This window comes from Setaria italica, chromosome II (assembly GCF_000263155.2).
Source record: "Setaria italica strain Yugu1 chromosome II, Setaria_italica_v2.0, whole genome shotgun sequence".
NCBI lineage: Eukaryota > Viridiplantae > Streptophyta > Magnoliopsida > Poales > Poaceae > Setaria > Setaria italica.
Window position 1 is genome coordinate 37,406,485 of NC_028451.1, and position 24,702 is coordinate 37,431,186.

Sequence of the window (24,702 nt, forward strand, 5' to 3'; positions counted from 1 at the left end):
GTCTGGGATTTCTTTGCTAGGTGGAGTTATGGGGGTTGGGAGTGTTATGAGGTCAGAAATTTCATATGTACTATGATGTACATGCTTTTTTCCTAAAAGCAGGGGTTGGGTGCGCATCAGAAAATTTTATTTAAAATGTTGAATGTTAACCTTTTCATTCCATCACCGGAAGCTAAGAATGCTGCTGTATCATTCAAGAACCTGAATGTTAATGTAAATTTGATTAGGAAAGGGTGATAAAAATCAAATCTACAGGTGACTCCATCTCTACTGGTATCGTGAATTAAAGCCCTATGCTAAAATGTTCATTGGACCATGCTATCATCAAAGTACTCTATTCATTTCTTCAGAAATGTGATTTATGAGGCCACATTTTATCAAGGTCTTAACTCTAGGCAAGACTAACTTCTTTCCTACATACTATATCAATCATGTACGAGCAGCCTTATTTTCAGGGTGGTTAGCTTAGCTTAGTGGTAGTACTGGTAGATATAAATTCATATGTATTGATATCCATAAATTGATGAATAATAAATATGTTTAAATTGTGAAAGGAAAAATTAGGTGTACAAATTTGTGTTGATATGCATAAATTCATGAATAATTTTTAATTGCAAGTATTATAATTTTGCATATTAAGAGTGACTGAATCCGCCGAGGAGGATTCTGATTCCGATGGCTCATGCAGATCGTATTCTACTCTACTTGAGTAGGAACCAAGCTCACCTAGGACTCGTAGGCGTCTAGATGAAGATGACCCTGAATACGATCCAACCGCGGATCATCGGTACCAGCAAGCACATTCATATACTAGCTAGTGATGCGTTTGTTGTTCAGATGAAGATGATAAACTCCAACTATTGTTTTCTCTATAGAACGATGACCAATCCCCGGTTCATTTGCCGCCACGACGTCATAGAACATCAACTCTGCAGGAAGGCGAGGTACCTGCCTCTGCACCATAGCCTTCGGCTACAACTGCTTCCAGTAGTGCTCCGAAAAAACAATGTGGGAAAAGAAGCCAAAACCAGATCACTGAGAAAGGTACTCGCGTCATAGAAATGCTTGGATCCAAAGGTGAGCCCATATTACATGAGGGGATAGCTGCTAGGTTTTGGAACATATGTGGAGCTATTGTTAGGGATAAATTACAGACCAGCATCATGACTAGTAACTGAAAGAATGTGCGTATCACTACAAAGGCTATATTGTGGGCCATATTGAAAGAAAAGTTCACTTTTCCTTAAGGTCAAGAGGAATCCACAAGAAAATTTGCTGAGGGCCTCCTTGGGACATGTTTCATGAATTGGAGGTCTATTCTTAATACATAATATGTAAAGAAAGGTAAGAATGCTGTAGGATTCCTCCAGAAATGTGGGAGGAGTTCGTACAACAGAAGAACACGTTGAAAGCAAAAGTCCTGAGCGAAGAAAATACCAGGAAGGCTATGAAAGCCACCAAGAACCCCCATCACTTGGGTGCGGGAGGGTACGCAGCCAAGATCGCTAAGTGGAGGAGAGAGGAAGAAGAACGGAGGATAGCTGGTTTACCAGATTTGTTTGAAGGCTTGGATGAGCGCAACAGGAATTGGGTACTAGCTCGAATTCTGATATTCACACCCGATGGCAAGGTTGCATTCAAACACCATACATTAGTGGAAATTTATGAGAGGTTGGAACAGCTCATCGAGATGCAAAAGAAGGGTCTTTTCAAGCCGGACAGGGAGAGATATCAGCTAACCGTTGCAATCGGAACCACGGAGCACTCTGGACGTGTTTGAGGGATGTCATCAACATTGCCCTAGGGTACATACTGTGGTATCCCCAGGATATCGTTCTGAATATTAATGCATCGCTAGAAACCTCACAGCCAAGTCAAGATGAACCCATGCTACAGTCAAATGTTGACACGGAGCAGCCGACGTAGTCACATGTGTAGGTAGCTACCAATGAGGGCGAGCAGCCAACTCAATCACGTGTGCAGGGAGCTATCAATGAGGGCGAGCAGCCAATGCCGCTATCACCTGTTCTAGAAGGTGTCACTGAGGAGAATGGACATCACTACTCCAAGGTGATGAACGGGTAGATGATGTACCAGTTATTGATCCAACATCGCCGAGGCCACCATCTCCACCTCCCCAGAGGTTAGCGGTACCTCATATGGTCAGTACATATGATTAGAAGACTCCATAAATAGAAGTCGACAAGTTCTTAAATGTATTGAAAAACAAGGCTTCATCTTCCGGTGAGAAATTTGTAGCTTGCGGCGCCTCTCGGTAAAAGGAAATAAATGAAAACCTCAATTTCTTTGTATCAGATGAAGTCCCAGATAAATATGAGCATGGCAAATTATTCTTGTATCGGTGGGATCTTGTGGACGGCCCATGGGAACTCAATAAGCTGCATGGATAGATCATGGCCGCAATGAAGTAAGGCATTCGAGCAATCACCATGCGTATCCCAAAAAAGATTTTCCTTGGCGCTCTCGATTATGAGATTGTGATTGATTTCGAGGATTTGCACATACTTTACCGTCATCAACACCTTGACGTCCAGCTCATTACCGTATGGTGCTTGTAAGTCCACATGTACCACATACACGAGTTTTACATACATATGTATATATTTTATATGTCAACTACCTGAGCGACTACCTATTCTGCAGGATGTAATGGAAAGAGGAAGAATCGACGAACGACAGGTTCTCGGTAGCATACCTTGACCCAACACGAATTAGCGAGCCAGAGCACAAGTTCAAATTGAATGAAAGGGTCAAAGCAAAAATCGATGCAAGAAAATTGCTATAAAGCAAAAAGTCCACAGAGCTGAAATGCACAAAGTGTCCGTGCACATTGCAAGAGTAATGAGGAAAAAAGCTCACAAGAATCATATCATGAGGGCTACAATTTTTGGTAAGCTAGCTAGTTTAAATTGCTATTTATATACTTGGTGCTAATTAATACCATCTATAATATAAATTATTCTAATATAATGCAGGGACCACTGGATTTGCATATGTATTTACCCCAAGCAAGGATTTGCAGTGATCCTCGACTCAGCTAGATTTACCAAATATAGTTACAAGGAATTCCTAGGTATTCTACAAAAGTAAGATATTCCTTGGCAATACTTAAATGCATGTTGAGATTCTATGCATCTAAGTTGTATTATTAACTCTTGTCTTTATGTCCTCAAAGTGCGCACAAGCTTTACGTAATGAAAGGCGGGGAATACCCTGAAAATAGGAAGAAAATGATGAAAAGAATAACACATAGATTCGTAAGAACATAAAAACTTGGTTTCTTTTCATATAATGCCGACTTGTCATTTATAACAACTCATCATTTTCTATTTGATTGCAGTGCCACAGGCAACCTTCCGATACTGCGCTATGCGGATATTACGTGTGCGAGTTCCTCAGAAACAATGGGAGGTACCGGACGAACCCCGAAGACGTAAGTCTCTTATACGCTGCCATGTGCTAACTTTCTAATGGTAATCCATCCTAATCTTCATTTACTATATACCTGCAGATGCCTAGGATCGAACCTCGCGAGGCGGCGCTCGAAAGGTTCATCCAACATGAGATTTGTCACGAGGAAGGAGAATTCTTTGATCCAAATGGCGTGTTGACGGCGGATGATTGCAAAGGTCTACGTAGATGGACGAAGTAGTTTGAATATTAGCGTGGCAAAGAATAGCTTTATTCCGAACGTTGAATTATGTGAATTATTTATTATTCAAGTTTATTGAATAATTTGAATTATCTATGATGTACGATGCAGTTTTTAATAATGTGAATTATTTATTATTTAAGTTCTTTGTTACGTGGTTGGAGATACATATTTAAATTTGATTGCTAAAAATTGGCGGAAAATAAAAATTATAAATAAATCACGGGAAATAATATATAAGGTAGAAAAATAAATATTCCTAGCGGGTGGCATAACCACCCGCTAGCACAGAAACAATTTGTGCTGGCGGGTGATGTAACCACCTGCCAACACAGAGGGGTCACCGTCATTTATGCTGGCTCAAAGTTGCTAGCGGTGCTCGGCCCGCCAGCACGTAACCCTTTTAGCCGCCAGCACAAATCTTTTGTGGCCTGGCGTGAAACGGCAAATAAAATGAATCGGAGGTAGTATTTGTGTTTGTGCCAACAAAATCAAAGGCGAGGACGATTTGGTTTACCCGGAGGGCCTACGCGAGGATTCCAGGTCAATTGAATTGTTACATCAGTGGAATGTCGAGCCATCGAGAGCGCTTATGCCCTTACAACTACATCTATGGGTGATTTTATTGTCAAGAATGCGGAGGAGAATGCCGCCCTGGCCCTGGACAACATAGGATCACCTCCCTGGCTCATCGCAAGTTCTTGCGGTGCTTCATACGCGTGAGCAACCTGCCGCCGGGCTTCATGGAATGGGACATCCCGGATCTATATCAATGACATTTGCCACTGCAAATCTGAGACTCGCATGAGGTTCGCCGTTCTGGTGTTCAAGAAACGTGCGGATGGAGAGAGGGCCGTCGACGAGGTCAATGGCTACGAGGTCGCCGGCCATAAACTTCGAGTTGATTGGGTTTACCCTTCTTGTGTGTAGCGCAAGATGACAAGCTAGAGCTTTCGGTTTTTAATTTTTATTAGTACATTAATTACCAAGTCTCAGATAAATATAGCATGTGTACATTTCATTCTTGAAAACAAACTAAAGTGAAGTTTCTCTCTTCTCAGTCTAGGTGATCATGGCTACAATAACGTGGAGGTATGCATGTCTAGTATTTATTCAGTACGATTAAAATCAGTAGAGGAAAGCAAGAAAACAAACGAAAAATGCATGGAACCCTGTCATACATTACACAAAGTAGGCCTAATACACGATTTACTTTGGCCCATATGCGACCATTTTCCTCCAGGGCTTCTCTACAAAGAGTTTTATGATTGTATTTTTGCTCTTTTTGGTTATTTGATTTATATCATCGAACAATGACGAGATGGGTACTACTGGAGACAGGATGGCATACCCATCAACCTCATATCATACGGCTCTATTGTGCTGTTTCCAATAGTTGGATTTCATGCCCAACACCTCCATGGTGGATTTCGTGCACAATATCTCGCTCCATGATGGTACAGTTTTCTGCTCTCTTATTAACCTGCTGCAGCAAGATAGAAAAAGAAAGAATATGTGCCATATAAATGATGTGTACGATATGCTATACGAGATTAGCGTAAGCGCTGGGCACCTGCCAATGGGTTGCATAATTTTCACTGGAAAAATTTACGGCTTCATAGTTCATACAGATACACAGTACTTCTTGTTTTTTGATAAAAAGGATTTCCCATGGGAAATAAGGAAAATGATTTGGGTTACCAGAATACTTCTTAGAAAGAAAGATAATGATTTTGCGCGGTCAGGTATTCTTGAAAAAAAAGGAAGGGTTTTTATTACAGTCTTACCATATACATATTCAAATTTACCGTGTATGCTTCATGGCTTTCTACACAGGGAAGTAGATTTTTTTTTTACCGACTTAGACCTGCTTTTGAATTGAGACTTGAGAGAGGCTATGCAACATTGTTCAGCCAAGCAGCTAACTGAGAAGTGAGGAGCACGGCCAAAATGCAAACTTTTTTTTTTTGCTACGTACACGTGTGCAAATCAACAAACTACTGCGGATTCAGCTAAAACTGAGAAAGCGATGGGTCTAGCTCCTTGGCATATGCTGAGAGTATATGTTGTAGTGCCTTATCCAGTCTCAGACGGTGCAACCAATGGGAACTTGACATAACACATGCGTGGGGCCATTTCTATCTCCTCTCTGGGTTGCATTTGCATTGCTGCTGCTAATGGCCATAGCTCCCAGCACACTCCGCAGTTGCTGTACAGCTCCAGGGCAGCAATGGCGCATACCATGACTCCCCTTTCAACAGCGCAAAACACAACCTCCATTCTGAAGATTGCTCCAAAATCCCCAACTCTGAAGAACAGCAGCGACCTTTCTCTGGGAGCCAAATGCGACACCAGGAGGTCAGTGAAGTATATGTATATTCAGTTCAATTTCTCTTTCTGAATGTGTTTGTGTTTCTCCCCTTCTTAGAACTTCGATGTATTGCTGTAACAGGGCACTTGTATGTGGCTTGATTGCTGCTGGTGCTGGTGCAATGCTGGGACCTGACATTGCTTCTGCTGCGTCTAAGAGACGGCCTCCGCCGCCTTCGCCGACGGAGGAGAAGAAAGACCCGAACGTTAGCGGCGTGCAGGCTAAGGTGCTTGCCAGCAAGAGGAGGAAGGAGGCCATGAAGGAAGCTGTGGCCAAGTTGAGGGAGAAAGGGAAGCCTGTTGATAAGTGAAGGGCAGAACCACAGAACAAGTAGCCTTTGGTTCCAGCCTGCTTTTTCTCCTCTCGTTCGCTGCTGGCCCTGCTGCTGTGCGTTTCTGCATCAATAATTTCGTTGCACAATTTTCCCAGTTTTTATAATTTTCAATGGGTTGCTTAATTTTCACTGGAAAATTTACGGCTTCATAGTTCATGCAGATACACAGTACTTCTTGTTTTTTTGATAAAAAGGATTTCCCATGGGAAACAAGGAAAATGATTTGGGTTACCAGAATACTTAGAAAGAAGGATAATGATTTTTCACGGTCAGGTATTCTTGAAAAAAAAAGGAAGGGTTTTTATTACAACCTTAACATATACATATTCAAATTTACCGTGTGTGCTTCATGGCTTTCTACACATGGAAGAAGAGACTATCCATCATTTTCTTTTTGAGTGTTCCTACGTCAAATTACTGTGGTGTGCGGTACATATTGTTTTTGAATTGCACCACCATTGAACTTTGAGGATTTGTTCCATCAATGGTTACAACAGGTGGGGTAGAAACCAAACCCACACTTATTGACAGGGGCAGCGGTTTTGTGTTGGGCAATTTGGCTCACAAGAAATGATGTTGTTTTTGATAAATGCCAACCAAAAACTTTTATGCAGGTTCTTTTCAGGGGAACGCATTGGTTTCGGCAGTGGGCGCTGTTGCAGCGCAGTGATTAGATAAAAGGAGATGATGATCTAGCACACTGGAGACATCGGCTCTTTGCTTTTTTGCTTCCCATGGACGTTTAGTTTACGAATTGGCTTATGAAATTTTGGATGTTCTATTTAAAACTTGTGCGGTGGTGGTGGTGCATGTAGCATTGGTCTATTACGTTTAATAATGTGTGAACTGATTTCTTTTTGTTAAATATAATGGATGAAGCCGGAACTATTTCCATTATTAAAAAAAAGACCTGCTTTTGAATTGAGACTTGAGAGAGAGGCAATGCGAGACATTATCCAGCCAAGCAGCTAACTGAGGAGTGAGGAGCACAACCAAAATCCAAACTTTTTGCTACGTACACGTGTGCAAATTAAATCAACAAACTACTGCGGATTCAGCTACAACTGATGAGAAAGCGATGGGTGCAGCTCCTTGGCATATGCTGTATATGTTATAGTGCCTTATCCAGTCTCAAACGGTGCAGCCAATGGGAACTTGACATAACACGTGTGGGGCCATTTTTATCTCCTCTCTTGGTTGCATTTGCATCGCTGCTGCTAATGGTCATAGCTCCCAGCAAACTCCACAGTTGCTGTACGGCGCCAGTGCAGCAATGGCGCATATCATGACTCCCCTTTCCACAGCACAAAACCCAAACATCACTCTGAGGACTGCTCCAAAATCCCCAACTCTAAAGAACAGCAGCAATCTTTCTCTGGGAGCCAAATGCGACACCAGGAGGTCAGCGAAGTATATGTAAATTCAATTCAATTTCTCTTCTGAATGTGTTCGTGTTTGCCCCCTTCTTACAACTTTGATGTACTAGTGCTGTTACAGGGCACCCAGAACTCGCTCTCCGGTGGGAGTGGGGCCTCCCATGAGAGTTGGGTGAAGAATATGGCCAGCGCGTAGAAAGTGCGCTCGCAGGCACCGAGGAGCCGTTCTTGCGAGAAGCAAGGGATGTCGTCAACGGTGGGAGGTCAAAGAAAGAGAATTGACCTCTGAATACAGTGATCCTATGATCTGGGCTCGAGGTCCGCCTCGAGGTGCACATCGATCTAACGCATGAGGGCGTTGTAGTCGATGATCGCCACCAGACGATGCCTCCATCAGCTCCGGCTAAGTGGGGCGCCCCTCCTCGTGGAGGCGCAAGCGACCAAACTGGTCGGCGACGAAGTCCAGACTCCCGAAACAGAAGGTCTGGGTCGAGAAGAAGTTGGGATGAGCTTTAGCTCACCCTCGGCGACGACGGCGAACTCGAAGCTCCCGAAACAGATGGTGTCACCCGGGACGGCACCGCCGTCGGTGCTGAAACCGAAGAAGGCCATCGAAAGCTAGTGAGGAGTGCGCGACTCTCCCTACCTGGCGCGCCAGCTGTCGGTGTTTCGTACCGTCGACTAGTGATTATACGTCGCACTCTCCTCACTCCCGATGGCTAACACACAAGAACAAGAGTTTATACTGGTTCGGGAAGCCCCTACGTCCAGTTTCGACAGAAGTCGTGTTCCTTGGATCGAGTGCACTGGGGCTTACAACAAGGTGCTTGCAAGTAGGCATGCGATGGGTGTGTGTGTATTGAGGAGTCGAGAGACTTTAAAGAGAAGGCCTGGTTCCCTTATATAGGCTAGGGACCGGGTGATAGCTTTGGAAGAAAGGAGGGGGTCTCCCGACCTCGGAGATCGGGAGGCGTGGGATGGTCGGGGAACGTGGCCTGAGCTAGCAATGTGGGCCCTTCCCATGTGGCCCTCTTGCCATGTTCTCCATGGTCGATCTAGGATCCGTACGGTTTGTCATGGCAGCCCCTGTGCGGTATGGAGTGCTTACACGCGGCATGGCCTGCACCAAGGCACGCCTCTATCCCGTCCGCTAACCCCATGGCAGGGAACAAGACAGACACTGTTGCTTACATCCGTACTCGGAGTGGTCAGGCGGGCTCTGGTCGGCGGCCAGGGCAAGGCGTGCCACTAGTCCCAGCTTTTCCCCAATCTGCTGGGTGTCCTCACGGCCACTCAACGCCGTGAGGTTCAATCCTGAGCCCTGCCTCGTACTTTGGGCTTGTACCAAGCCTGTCGTGGCCACCTTATCCTGATCCTGATGGTCCATTATGGTGGGGAGGGTCACGATGACGCACGCAGGCGCCTGTGTGAGCGTACGGGTCACATGGCCTCCTCCCTCGGATCGTCCTGGAGCGGTCCGAAGGGTGAGGCCTCACCCTTGGACCTCCTGGTTAGAGGTCGGCCTCCCTGGCCAGTCATGTCCTTGTATGCAGGTCGACGTGGAGTGGTCAGAGGCCGCAATCAATGCACTGGGGAGTGACGTCGGTCCCCTTTGGTTAGAGAGTAGGTGGAGTGCTCCAGGCCCCATGTGGGTCCCACTCCTAAGTCGAGTGGTATGTTGGGTCGCGGTCCATCGTACTGACCTAGGGAGGTCGGGAGGTGGGCTGCAGCAATACTTGGGCTGCTTCGAGGTGCTCCGAGCTGTTGGGCTTCAGGCCCCATTTGTTCATTAAGGGCCTTGGGTACCTTTCGTCGGGGTACCCTTGGTACAGGAACCCGTCATATAGATCGGATGATTTCTTGTAGTGACGGGTGGGGCGGGTAGGTATGCATGCATGAAAAATGAAACATGCAACGTAAATTATAGGCGGGACAGGATGGGTATGGCGGGTACACGAGGTGCGTTTGGTGAAAAAAAATATGCAGAAACATTTTTCTATCATCCAATTTTTTCTGTCCTCCTACCCTTCGTCACACCTTTTCACCCTCCCCTTACCTGGCAGGTGGGTCCTCTGTGAGGGATAGGGGGTGTAACTTTGGATGGAAATTATTTCCAATTCTCTCCTTATAGTACTAGTGGAAGTGTGATATAAAATAAGATTACATACAAGTGTTAATCAGTATGCATGTTAAAAATAAAAAGATATTAAAGTAAACCTAATTGTAAAATCATCAATAGTTCTCGTCATCTTTCATGCAGAAACCTATTTGACATTGACATGAAACTATCATTTAGAGTTAAAAAGGTAGAACTCAAATGCTTGATACAAAATACACATTCTATTAATTCAAGGGTAGTGCCACCTAATGCAAGGACTAATTGAGCAGGACAAACAAAAGTTAGTGAAAGAACTTGTATGCTGTGGCCAAGACGCTATGCACCGCACAGCAGCTCTGCTTATGTGCTTGACACCAGACGTGCCTTAGGAACAATAGTCCTATATCAGAGAATGGAGCAAAGTGATGCTGAAAAATGATAATCCTATATAATAGAATGGAGCAAAGTGATGCTGAAAAATTAAGTCCGCATAACTCTAAGATTTATAATTGAAACTGATGTGAACTAAAAATAAATAACCTTAAAGAGTCAAATTGTTTAATCAACAAGACATTGAGAGAAGTGAATGACATGCATGTAGCTGGAGCTTCACTGTTTCATACCTGCAGAGCTCCATGAAAGACAAAGCAACCTGACAGATTTTACTATTCTAGTATCAACTATCCTGGATGAGCATTTCTTCACGGATAGAGGCTACCACAACCAAGAACACACAAAAAAACACAAAAAACCCATATGTTTAATAGTTAAATCATGGTTCATACCTAAATTTTTTTTTGCATTAAAATCTATACTCAATTGCTCACGAGAAAGAATTACCATGCATAATTTTTGTTTCTGCACCAGCAACAGGAAGAGGATGGTAATCCCCTTACTTGAATGTTGCTTCCTTGAATGCACGTGCCTTTGTCATCCACATCCTCGTCTTGCCATACCCATCCCAGGGCCACATCAACCCTCTCTTCGAGTTTGCTGAGATCCTCACGAGCCAAAGCAGCGTCCGATTCGCCCTTGTGCTGAGTTGATGCATAACTAGAAGTCTAGCTGCTCCATTGATGTATAGCTAGAAGTTGTAAAAGCCCTTCACTGCGTCCAATAGTTTTTTTTAAAAAATTGCGTCCTTTAGTATTTCTTTCAGTACTTCTCGCCCATGTTCTTTGTAGGCTTTGTTAAAAATTTTTAAGGGACATGTTCTCCGCCTCTATTTCCTCCACAGAAATTTTAAACAACACTGTACTCTGGAAGGAATCCCTATTGGTTTTATCGAAAGTAGAGACCTCATCTATACTTTTTTTTTGCAGTAACAATATTTATGACACTAATCCTTTCAGTACCAACTCTTGACTCATGCACAACATGCACTTGCCTTTAAAAGAATATAATAAATAAGAACTTTCGATTTATAAAGACTTGGCTCTCCTTTAAAATGGAGAGGAAACACCAAATCTTAAGGAAACTATACCGCATCTTCCCCAATTACATAAGTTCTTTTATTGAAACACCAAATCATGAAGGGTGATTCCACAAACACATTCTTTTATTGAACCACCAAACCTCTACCTGCATTACATATTTTTCAAAAATGATCTTATATTTAGAGAATTCCCAGAAGTGAAGTATTTGTATGGAAACAACCACATTATCACATTGTATTTTTTAACAGTAGAAAAGGATTCATAAAACAAGAATACACAATGTTCGGAAGTGCATGTATATACTTCCTTTAAATCTCTATTTCTCAAATGAAGTATTAGAACTGGAATAGGATAGTACAAATCTAAAGGACAAAGAATTTGTTCCAGAATCCACACTAATCTGGTGCATTCAATTAATAAACCACATTGCCACAATCAACCAATTCGTGATATAATGTTTATAGTTACAGTCATAATGTCCGGTGGACTATAAAACCATACATGACAACAAGTGGTGGTCACAAACATCTGTTGTCTTCTTTTGTGTGCCAGGCTTGGTCCTGTAGAGTAGTTCACCTATCCCATGATATACATCATTTCCACAATAGTGGAGTTGCAAAATACTAGTATGAAATGGAATTGCTTATAGTCAGCTGAATGAAACATTAAATCGAATATAATCATTTCATTTCTATGTTGTTCTATCTGGATTATTGAAAGTAGTTGTTAGTTATAAAAATCTTCCAATTCAAATATTTGTTCCTTTGGCTGCAGAATTTGCTTGACACAAAACGTACCATCTTAACTGGGTCCAGGGTCTTGTTCTTCCAAAATAGTAAATACAAATAATTGATTAGTTCAAAACACACCAGAGTGATAGGTAGCGCAAACAATTGAGGAGAAAAATAAACAATACAAGTGACATGTGGTTTAATAGTCACATGCAAAACCATGTATGATGACCAGAAACACAAAACCTCTAAAATTAAATATTTATTCCATTAAAGAGGAAATAATGGCTACCAATTGAGATAGATTTGTATATGTTAAAGAGAAAATAAATAGATCAAATATTTATTTTTGGAGAGATAAAACATAGCCAACATGGAGTAAAGGATTACAAACAAACCTCTAAGTTGTAGAACACAGCTGTGGTCACTGTTTCAGGGTGGGAATTTATCGAATACCTTGGCCCAAGATCTGAATTTTTTGTCCACTTTTAGATTTTCTACTAAGTTGGAGTCATGATTTGTCCAATTTTTTTAGCCTTTCCAAACAACCATGAACAAAATCAGTGGTGGAGTACAGTCTCACATAGCATGCCTGCCCATATCCCATATAGCCTTCAAAATGACTATGAGCAAAATCAGTGTCCAAACATATATCTAAGTAAGTCTTGCGATGACAAACTCTATCAAGCTTCAAACTCTAAATAGCCAAGCAAGATTAGATTGAGCTGGACCATGAAAAAGTTTGAGCGTTGAAACAAATCGGCTTGAGCAACTTATCTTGCTCATTGAGTTGCTTTACAAATATTTAGAAATTAAATTAATATTGGAAATCACCTACCAAATGCATACTTTGACCAGATAGTTGTAGGAGAGAGCTAGTAGGAAGTTTTAATTCCAAATTCAGCTATAGACAAGATTAAGTTGGCTCCTACAAATTCAGAGGCCTTTTCAGTTTTAAGTGCATCAACAACTAATTCTAAGGGGGAAAAGGTGAGTAGTACTCAAAGCATTCAGTTATTGGGTTTTCGCATTTGTTTCCGACTCAATAGTGCATAAAAGATTAAAAGGTAATATATGTGCAAACCAGACACTGAGATATTTACCTCTTCCCACATGCCATGGATTGCAGAAGCCTGCAACCTAAAGAATTTAAACACATCAGCTCGTAAAATGTAGGGATGCCAAGTATATTTGTGTTATGTTGAGCTTCTTCATATATTATTGTTGTTGTATTTAATTATTAATATACTAATGTCTCATGTAGATGGATGATAGATTGGGAGATGTAGCCAAAGATGGGCAAAAAGGACTACTACTGCTAGCTGAACTTGCACAGCATGGTGGTGCTATTGGAGAAATGAGCAACTTGAATACTAAGCGGTATTTGCACAAAAGTGAATACAGGGAAACATCAGAAACTGGAATTCAATGGGTGATGAAGTGTATGTCACATCCAAGGTATTTATATAAGATGTCGGATGAGCACCGAGATTTTTGAGAAACTTCATGACTTGCTAGTCTCTACCTACGGATTGACCTCAAGCAACAATGTTTCATCTATTGAGTCATTGGCGATGTTTTTGTGGATCGTTGGAGGACCAAAATCTTTTTCACAAGCTAAAAATCGTTTCACACGGTCACTTTGGATAGTTCACATGAAGTTTCACGAAGTGTTGAAGTGTTTGCGCAAGTTAGCTAAGGACAACATTAAGCCAAGAGATCCTACTTTTTCTATGGAGCATCAAAGGGTGAGAGAGGATCATTTTTTGCCATACTTTAAAGGTGCAATTGGAGCAATAGATGGTTCACATGTTAAAGTGGTAGTGCCAGTGGACGAATTGATTAACCACACATGCCGTCATGGATATACATCTCAGAATGTGCTAGCTATTTGTGACTTTGACATGAGGTTCACCTTTGTAGTTGCCGGTTGGCCGGGTTCGACACATGACACACGTATCCTCAATCATGCATTGGCAAATTTTCCTTCATTTCCCGTACCTCCTAAAGGTATACATGGTTCCTTCATCAAGTTAGCAATACTTGTATTATTATGTACCTTACTAACTTGGTTTTGTAGGAAAATATTATCTTGTGGACTCGGGTTACCCAAACCGAATTGGATATCTTGTGCCTTTCAAAGGAAGCACATACCATATACTAGAATTTTGGCATCGTTTGGGGCCTCCTTAAGGAAAGTACGAGATGTTCAATTTCTTACATTCATCTCTTCGTAATGTCATTGAAAGGTCTTTTGGAGTCTTAAAGCAGAAGTGGCATATTTTGAAGGGCATGCCAAGTTTCTCACCTCGTACTCAGAAGCATATCATTATGACTTGTCTTACATTGCATAATTTTATCCATGACAATAATTTGTGTGATAAGGAGTTCGAGAGATGTGATGTTGATGAGGAGTATTTGTGTGGCGGAACACCTCGGATTAACTCAACTAAAGCACGGGTAAGTCGCTTAACACGCGATCCTCATGCCTTAATCAAGTTAACTCGATGAGCCGTCGGATTTCATCCGATTTAACCACTTAACAGGACCGAGTTAGCATAGCTCACACGAAGGTGAGTGGTTCCAGAGAATACAACAGATCCACCATTGGATTAACAATTCATTACACACTGGTTGAAATCAGAGTTTTACAAGGTTTGAAAGAAGAAAACATAGCGGAAGCTAACGTCGGGGTCGGATGTCCCTGGTGAGGCCTGACAGGACATCAATGCTCCCATTCCCCGCCGTCCGAGGAAGGATCCCACTCGACTGTCCACCCAGGAGGGAGCTGGGGCGGCCAAGTGCCAGTAGCAAGCTCTGAAGTTTCAACTTCACCTGGAAAGAGATGCCACAAACAAGGCTGAGCTTCTAAGCTCAACAAGACTTAACCGATTGGTGAAAAACTACTCCACCACTTCTAGACATGCAAGGCTCTTTGGCTGAGGGGTTTGGTTTGCCAAAAGCATCTATGTTAGGTCCTTACTTTCAATGTTTTAGCTGAGATTCTGAGTTCATTAACCGGTCTATATTGACAACTTATACTAAGCAACATAGATCCAACATTATGTATATAAGCTCATCATCAAGACCATGTCATCATCAGACTCCTTCTTTACTCAGTGTAGCATAGTGATCAAGCAGTCTCAAACTGTGAGAGGCAGACGAATCGATTCGAGTTCTTTAACCATGCATGGTGAACCTAACCTCACGACATCCGCGCACCACCGAGGGTCGCTTCCTGTGTTGGCCTTCCCCATCAATTCCCTAACCCGTGTCGGGCCCACTTCCCTTGGTGCAAGGTTCCACAGACTCGACCTCTGCCGTTCTGTGACCACACTTGCCACCACATGCAGCCGCAGGGGAACTTCGTTCCAGAGACAGTGGATCGACCGCTCACATCCAGGTTCAATGAGGTACTAGGCTTCCCCATCCCATAATGGGTATGAGATTAGTACTCACTACGGGAAATAGGGAAGATGCCGAGTGCCAGGGGCACTCGGCGAAGCCCCAAAAACACTCGGCAAAGCGTTTGCCGAGTGTAACACTCAGCAAACGACACACGGCAAAAATCCTGACGGCAAACACTGATTCGCCGAGTGTTTTGTGTCGGGCACTCGGCAAAGTCTTTGCCGAGTGCCCAGAAAACACTCGGCAACCAATTATTGAAAAAAATAAAAAAAAGTCATGCTCCGCCACCAGCACATCCTGCTCCGCCGCCGCCACCTGCTCCGCCGCCGCCACCTGCTCCGCCGCCACCGCCGCCACCACCATCCACACCGCCGCCAGCCACCGCCACTACCTCCCGCCGCCACACCATGAACCCCGCCGCTGCCAGCACCGGATCTGCCGCCTACGAGCACCGCTGCCCGAGCTCCCCCGACGACGACTACTACGAGGACGACGACTTCGAGTTCACGCCTCTCCTCTTCAGGCCCTGGCGCCGGCACGGCGCGCGCACCGAGCGTCCAAGAACCGCCGAGGCCGCAGCCACGCAGCCTCCCCAGCAGCGCCGCCGGTGACGGAGGGGAGGGGTGGGGAAGCAGATCTGGGGGGGCGCCGCCGGTGACAGAATGGAGGGGCGGGGAAGAAGATCCGGTGGAGGGGCCGGGCGGGCGGCGGATCCGGGGGCTAGGCGGGCGGCGGCGAATCCGGGGACCGGGGGCCAGGCGGCGGCGGATGCGGGAGCGCCGGGCGGCGGGCGGTGGGGCGGGGGGCGTCGGGCGGCGGGACCGGGGGCGCCGGGCGGCGGGTGGCGGGTGGCGGTGGGGAGCGCCGGGCGGCGGGTGGCGGGTGGCGGTGTGGGGCACCGGGCGGCGGGCGGCGGCGGGAGGGAGAGAGGAGGGAGTAGTGACGGGTGGGAGTGACGGGGGGGAGTAGTGAGGGGGCCGGGTGCGGTGCGACCGGGACTTAAGTCCTTGGCGGCTGGGCACTTAAGTCGCCGAGTGTCCTAGGGGTGACACTCGGTGAAGGGTTCTTTGCCGAGTGTTTAACCTAGGACACTCGGCAAAGCTATTTAAAAAAAATTAAAAAATATCCAACAGTTTCAAAAAATTGTCAAAAATTTACATGAAATAATATATATTCTCTATTGACTGTACAAAAAGTTTTGTAGTCAAATCAAAACTCGACCGTCATTTTGACTCCAAATCTTATGCAATCCTTCTCAACGTTACTATTTTTCTTCTGAAATACTTCGGTTTGTAAACATCGTACGTGACGAAATGTGCAAAACATTCTCAATTTTTTCCACAGCCTCCACCTATGATATCATCACATCATGACAAATCTCATGATTTTTAGACTTTGCTTGTTTTTTTTATAATTTAAAAATACCACTGCCACACGTTCGTGGTCGTGTTTCCTAAACAAGATGTTCGAAATTTCTTGTCATTTCATGGGTCAGGTCTCAAATTGCGCCGAAAAACATGAATATCATTTTTCTACTCATTTTGTTCCATAATTTGAATCACTTGCAGTTCAAATTTGACTTATACCAAATATTCCCTTGAAATGCAATTAATTAAATAAATATAGCAAATAAATCCAAAAATATACCAAATTTTAACATGGAGTACCACATGTTGTATGTGGGGAGTAGAAAAAATTTCATGGTGAAAAGAGGGAAAAAAATTATTTTTTTGCCGAGTGTCAAAAAAAACACTAGGCAAACCCCCCTGTTTGCCGAGTGTTTTTTTGACACTCGGCAAACCCCCCTCTTTGCCGAGTGTTTTTTTTGACACTCGGCAAAGAGGGGGCTTTGCCGACTGTTTTTTGTTTGACACTCGGCAAAGCCCCGATTTGCCGAGTGTTTTTTTTTGCCGAGTGTTTTTAGCTTGGCACTCGGCGAAGAGCTTGTTTGCCGAGTGCTCGAAAAAAAACACTCGGCAAAAAAAATACACTCGGCAATTTTTAGCTTTCCCGTAGTGACTTTCAAACACTTGATCACGAACACCACCACTGTCGGGCCTTAACAGATTCAATAAATAGACGGGACGATCAGCAGACTACCAAAAGAGTTAACCAAAACCTTGCCCCGTCCATCGTCCTTATAGTTGTAACCAGAAAGAGAACAGCCAACTCCTATAACTCGCGAGTGACAGGAAATCACTCGACTTTTATCGAGTCCTATTAAGCATTGCAACTACTCGATCCAACAGACTAGTGTTCAGATCAAAGGGACTAAGTCATGCATCTATGGTTTCAAACAACTCCTATACGTAAATGCACATTCATAAGAAGGAAGGCATGTGCAAGTTTGGAAAGATGGGTTCATGCTCCGGGGCTTGCCTTCAAGTGGGGTGGAGGTGAACTGGTCCTCAGCGGGTTCGGCTTCGGCTTCTGTGATTGGCGGCTCTGCTATAGCTCCGTCTTCAAGCGCCGGATGTAGCTCGTAGGTGCCGTCGACGAGATGTAACTCTACACGAATGCAAATGCAGGAGTTAGCACGTAGACGGTTATTTCAACAACACTTGCAAGCTTTAGCTCCAACACTTGTAGCAAAGCTACAGGAAAGGTGGGGGAGAACAGGATAAAAGGGTCGGATGGGGATAAACTTGTGATCTGACCCTTAAACTTAAGGAATAACTGTGCCGGGGTTCTCAGACTTAACACAGAGAAGTCCCCGATATTTTACACAGATACCCTCGGGTCAAGGAAGGAGATACAACCGAGCCCTCGGGTGAGGTGGATAAGGGTCGGCGAAGCAGACAGAGTCGGGCGAGATGGAAAAGGGGTCGGGCGAACGGGAAGGGGTTGGCAACTTACCTTCAGGTCTGCTGGTGAAGTTTTGGGGGTCGGGAAGGAACAGACTTGGGCAGAAAGACTAAGGTGCTAAGGTTTGGGCAGCGGCGAGGTTCAACGGTGCTCCGGCGGCGGCGGTGCTTCTTGTGGACAACAAGAAAGCTCTAGGACAGCGCAGAGGAACAGACGGTGGTTGGTTAGGGAGAAGTGGGTTTGAGCGGAGAGGGGAACTTCTCAAGAGCTCAGCAGCAATGCTCAAGTGCGCGCAGAGTAGGGGCGGCAAAACAGCGATGGCGAAGGAAACGCCGGTGGGACTCTGGTACTCCTTTTTATAGCTGCGCGGCAGAGAGAGAGTTCGAGCAGCATGAAGACCGGGAAGAAAAGGTGGAGTGCGTTGCCGTGGCGGCGATTGAGCGGCGATGGGCGTCGGAGCAGAGCCTTGGAGACAGGGTCTTTCGTCATTGGGCATTGGAGACAAGGCCGGCGCAGGCGCGGCTTTGCCGGGATTTAGATTTGGCGAAGGCGAGCGTGGTCTGGTCACGTCAAGTGGCGGATTGTGGACGGCGACTTGACGGGCGTGTGACAGGAAGGAAGGCGCTACAAGCGAGGTCGCAGCAGGCGAGGTGACAGGGCGAGCGGCGGCGCGAGCGAGCGCAGACAGCGGCTTGCCGGGGCACATTACTGGCAAGGCGGAAAAAGGAGTTGATTCTGCTGGAGTCGTGGTTGGCGAGGGTGGTATCATCGTGGAGCGAGCTCGTGGGCAGCGCGACTGTGGAGAGGCGGAAAGACCGGAAGGCATCGGGGCTTGTAGCCGAGGATCCGGGCGAGATGATGGGTGCGGGTCGCGAGGCGGTCTAACGCAGCTGCGGCAAAAACTCTACCACGGCAGCGATAGGGCACCTTGGCGCGGCCGGCGAGGATGCGAGGGAGACGGGGCGAGGCAGAAAGGGTTGCAGGGGGCTTCCGCTGCGACTGGGAAGGAGGGCGCGCTGATCCATCCTGTCGCGGCCGGCGACTGGGCAAGGCGGCGGGCGTTGGGGAAGTTGAGCCACGTGGCGGGGAAGCTCTGAAGAGGGCGCATGCTGCTTAGGCGCGTTGGTCTTGAGAGAACCGGGGAACTGATTGTGGGTCCGCCAGTCAGCCTCTGGTTCTCCTTCAGCTCCAAGATTGGAAGGACACTGTCTTTGGACTTAGAGATGAACCGGCGGTCTGTTTGGGTTTCCCGGGGTCGGGGCTGAGAATCGGACCTTGAGCGCTCATGCTCAGGAAGGCAGAGTCAGCTAGATTAGGGGCTCATCTTAAGATAAACTTGGTTGATTAACCAAGGTCGTTACAGCTTGGTACAATATGCAAGTGGCACGAGATAAATATAAGGAGATGAGAGTGACGATGTGGAGAATGAGGATACCATGAATAATATTTGTACTAGGATAGCTGATGCTTTGGTTTGTGCGAGAGGAGGACAATTATGTTGAGGGTTGGCATCATTGTATAAGCTTTTTGATGAATATTGTTCTATTTATGTGGACCAATCACTTTGATGGATGGAAAACATAGATTTTTTTTTTCTAAAATAGTCATTTACATGCAAATTAGTGAACACATTATTTTGTTACGAGCAATTTGCATATAAATAGACCCTCAAGCCTTTAGGGGCATTACAGGTATTCCATACACAGCCTACAGTTTCACAGCTGCTCTAACCAAACGGTCTTCTGCTTTTCCCACAACTGCTTTCTCACAGCTGCTTTTGTACAGCCCACAGCTCACAGCAGCTTTTCCAAAAGCCACAACCCAACCAAACACACCCCAAATCCTTCACCTAAGAATCCAACACTCAAACACACTAGGCGATGTGAGAGCTCCCTCCCCTCACATCTCAACGGCAAACGCCGGCCTATCTCAAAAATAGGGAGGTAGAAGAGTAGTAAAGTCTAGTCTAAGTACCAGATCAGAAGACTGTCCATACCAATGGACACGGACTATAGCTATAGGTTATACACTCTGTAGAGTTTGTACATTTGTACCTGCACGGATGGAGCCTGAATGAGGATCAGCCGTCCAAACCCCACCTAATGGCCAGAGCACTAGTAGGTGGCTAGCACTCTCCTATTTCCTCGAGCCTGGTAGTGTCTTCGACTGCAGGGCACACCGTCACCTGTCAGAGACCTCGAAGCTGTGAAACCTACACATGCCGAGGTGCAGTATGGTCAGAGCAGATCAAGACTTCGAACTCTGATCCTCCATTCTACCTACAAGCTGAGCGCTATCCACCACTAGTCTCGGACCGAACTCCACCCGTGTTACGGTATGCACGTAAATAGTCCAAAGAAACATGGTTAAACTGACTCAGTCCTTAGGAGCCAAGAGCAAGCACTCAACTCCACAAAGTATGTGCCGAAGCACCTGCAACATACAAGTACGCTACCTGCTCCTTAGTGTCAACAAGGTACCCGCCACAGGCACAGGGGGTGCAGAGAGACTAGAATGCTCTCTCCTAGCAAGGCACTTCTCAGTACCAACCGCGGCTTGCTCCAACACGTCAAGGGATCACACTCACCCAAAACGCACGTGAGAGTGCACACGGAATCCTATCACCAAAACCATGGCATATGCCCATCCATAACTCAAAAAGCATGTATATGGATATAAGTAAGGTGGACTAGCTAGGGGTATGTAGCTACTCCACAAGTAGGTGAAAAAAAGTTTAAACAATTATCAAGGCATGGCTAGAAACATAGGCTATGCAATTGATCATCATCCACGCATCATAATAAAGCACTAGAAACTAAGCATGCAAAGGATCTATATGATTGGGAGTGATATGACACCTTGTCCGTTGTCGTTGAGGTCCTCTTCGATGTAGTCGGGGTCTTGAGAGTCCTCCAGGTCGTAGCTCGAGTCTGAACAGAACGAGATACGACGCAATATAAATTTATCGGCAAAACATCTAAGCAAAAACTCCAAGAAAGCTAAATTTAGAAGATCCAAATAACACCAAACTAGCTACAAACAACACATACTCAATTTTACAAATTTAATGCAACTGATTTCATATTTTTTAAGTTTAAATGAATTAGTTATAAATTTTTAAAAACTAAAGGATTTATTTAATTATTTAATTAATTTAGGAAATTCATTAATTAGGGTGACACGTGTAATCTTCTAGTTGCACCACGTGGCAGCATGGGAGGGTGCCATGTTTCGGCGGACGTTAGCGTGGATCTAGTCAACGGTCAACGTTGACCCGATCAACAGTCAACTGGGCCCCACCGGTCAGCTGGTGGGCACCACGAGTGGGCCCGGCCCTGGACACATCAGCGCCACATGGCTCCATGTTGTAGCCACGTGGTCATCCTAGTCTAAGTGGCACTGCCACGTGACGCCCATGTGGCCGCACAGGGTTAGCCGTGATCCGGTGTGTCGGCCGGATCCTGTCCGCTACCCATGTGTGGCCGCAGGTGTAGCGCACGCTTGATTGGCTAGTGCGGTAGTGGGCGGCGGCGAGGCGGGCGCACGGTGATCGTGCCCACGACGTCGCGGCACGGCGGCACAGCGAGGCTGCGGGGCAGCAGTGGCGAGGCAAGCACGGTGCGGGCGGCAAGGCAGCCGCCTTGCCAAAGGCGAGGCCTTTGGCCGTGGCGAGGTTGGGTTGCATTACAGGCTACTCGGCGAACCAGACGCGGGGTGCGCACGCGCGCATTGGCCAAGCAGGGTCTTCCCTGCGGCCATGCGGTCGGGCCAGCTAGCCATCCGTGGAAATAGCCGGCGGCCTCAGCGGCTCGATCCCGTGACACCACAAGACCACGCGCGGCCAAGAGCGTCACGGCTTGCCATCGGTCATGGTGCGGCGGAGCCATGTGTGGTGCAAGAAGCCGGCGGCGAAGACCAGAACAGAGAGGGGAAAAGAGAGGCGGCGACACTCACGGTGGGGCAGAGAAGGAGAAGGTAGCTGGCTTGACGAAGACGGCGACGAGCTCGCGGATCTCCTCGGCATAACAATGGCAACTCGTAGTTCCTCGACGGCTTGGCGGCGACGGGCTGCTCCGGCTCCTTCCCTTGGCAGCGTGGCGCCCCGGCGGCAGCGGCCCATCTTCATCCTCCCTCCTTCTCTTCCTCTTCTCTCAGTTGGTTGGCGTCGGAAAGGGGAGAAGCCCCTGGTGGGGTGGAATGGCGAGGAGAGGCTACTGGCTAGGGCTATGGCAACGGGGTGCTGTCTATCCTCAGCCTGCGCGCCTGAGGGTGTCGTGGCGGCCATTCAATGGCTCGCAAGTAGGGTTTGGGGCCACGGTGGCACGGGCTGGCGGGAGTGGCAGGGGCAAGGCGTGGGTTTCCCCGCCTCGGAAGACTCCGGAAGGGGTCACGGGCGGCTAGGGCTGCGGGGAGGCGCCTGCGGGTGCTCCTCGTGTTGTCACGGAGTGGGGGACGCGCGCAGGCGAGGCGGTGGCGGCACGAGCAGAGCAGGTGGCTGGTGGGAGGAAGGAGGTAAAAGCTGACACGTGGACCCCGTGTGTCGGTGAGAGGGAGAGAAAGGTGTGTGCGATGGCGTCCTGGTGGGCTAGCTGGCTGGCAGGCCAAGGTGGGCCGGCTTGCTGGGCTGGAAGAGGGAGAGAGGGTTATCGGGCCAGGCCAGTTGGTTGCGGGCCGGCCTAGTTTGGTTAGATAGGTTAGATAGTGTTGACACCATTTTTTGACACGTGTCGAAATTGGCGTCAAAAGGTAGCGAAGGTGCTGGTACAAGGCGAAGGAACAACGGCTGGTGGAATCGGCTGATGGAGTCACAGCAGTCCAGCCGATGGAGTCACAGTAGCCCAACTGATGGAGCCACAGTGGTCCAGCCGATGAAGTCACAAGGGATCGGCCGATGGGAACAGAGGGATTCAGCCGATGGAAGGCGATGGAGACCCAGCCGATGGAGCCAAAAGGGCCTGGACAACACAAGAAAGGAGATTCTATCCGATCGTGGATTTCAGAGATTCGGTTGAAGATCTTTCTAGGTAGTAAGTATAGAGTTAGTTAATAAAGTTTAAACTCGTATCCGACTCTTGCACGAGTCATTTTATTTAAATAGTTTGTTTCTTAGAGATAAATCTTGTATTTCGTCGTAATCGACTAGGACTAGGAGTTTGGAATTTTAGTATATAAATAGAGGCCCTGCGAGATCTAGAAAGGACATGTACACACATCAATACAAATCTACTTTACTCGCAATTTACTTTCAAGTCGACGACTTCGTCAAAGTTATCTTTTTCTTCAACAAGTTCTTCCAAGCTAGCGAGGCTGCATCAACTTGATCTCCGGCTGGATTGTGAGTTCCGTGTTTACCGAGTAATTTCTAGGCTTTAACTTCCGGGCGCATCGCTGTGGTTTCATCTAGATTTATTCACCAAGTTATCAATATCTGCTAGATCTGCAAGTTCATCTTGTCGTTTTAGCTTTTATCATCATTATCCAGCTTGAAGTAGTTTCTATCGGCTTTTTATCCTGTTCTTCTGTCAAGATATTATCGTACAGCCAATCGGATTTGTTTCAAGTGTTGTTCGCATAGCACTGTTCAGGTTAGGTTCTCAGCGTTTCCTCTGCATTGATTACGCATACATCGGCTGATCTAGCTGATCATATCTATTCGTATCGGCTGCCTTGCCGTCACGTTTCCTTGTCAATCAGCAGGTCAGATTGACTAGCATGCCCGCGTTCACCACGCGCAACCCGTACAAGAGCGAAGTAGATTCTCTCGGGTTTCGTGTGTTAGCACGTGGAAGTCACCGCCCGATCAACAGATAGGTTAGTTTAGGTTTTGTTTTTATATTTAGTTTGAATTTTGAATTGGATTCAAAATTCAAACACACTCATATTTGAAATCCAACAAAATCCAAAAAGAGCCAAAACAAACTAGCACACATGTTTTGAAATTAATTTGAGATTTAATTTATTAGGGAATTCTAGATGAGAGTAGAATTTGACTTCCATTTTTAAATGAGCACACAATTCAAACAAATTTTTTTAAATTTTTGCAAACTCTCTCAATTTAATATTTCAAATTTTTAGGAATATTACACCAGCAGCTTACTGAGGTCCGATGATGGAGTCTGCGTGCGGTGCCTCCGTGCCTGTGCGGTGGAATCTGCTAGTATTGTTTGGTTGCTGCCTCGCTCACAGATTTTATACTTTTGTTTTGGCTAACACTTGGACACTTGGTCACCCTGTAACAATGTCTACACTAAAAAACCGAATAAATTAGATTCTTATTTCCAAATGTTCTCACATTAGGAACTAAAACAAAAGATGTTCTGACATTATAATTGTTCTACACCTAAAAAGATATATCGATGAGTTGAAAAATATTCAAATCGAGTTTTAAAACCGACTGACAGCGATTTTGATCACTGTGAGCTTGTTCTTGTTCAGTTCAGTGATCAAAATACTAGCTGTTGATCACCGCG

General features: G+C 45.9%; 1 protein-coding gene across 1 annotated transcript; it reads left to right on the top strand.

Moving 5' to 3' along the window:
* The first annotated feature begins 5,814 nt into the window (after positions 1 to 5,814).
* Positions 5,815 to 7,162, top strand: LOC101765483. Its single transcript, XM_004957307.4, has 2 exons — positions 5,815 to 6,031; positions 6,126 to 7,162. The coding sequence occupies exons 1-2, from the start codon at positions 5,904 to 5,906 to the stop codon at positions 6,352 to 6,354; spliced, it is 357 nt and encodes a 118-aa protein (XP_004957364.2). The 5' UTR covers positions 5,815 to 5,903; the 3' UTR covers positions 6,355 to 7,162.
* Positions 7,163 to 24,702: the final 17,540 nt, after the last annotated feature.

What these genes read in the sequence shown, in the direction of transcription:
- LOC101765483 (XM_004957307.4), top strand. Translation starts at nt 5,904, where the DNA reads ATGGCGCATACCATGACTCCCCTTTCAACAGCGCAAAACACAACCTCC. An exon ending in GCCAAATGCGACACCAGGAG is followed by an intron (nt 6,032 to 6,125) that starts GTCAGTGAAGTA and finishes TTGCTGTAACAG; the next exon opens with GGCACTTGTATGTGGCTTGA.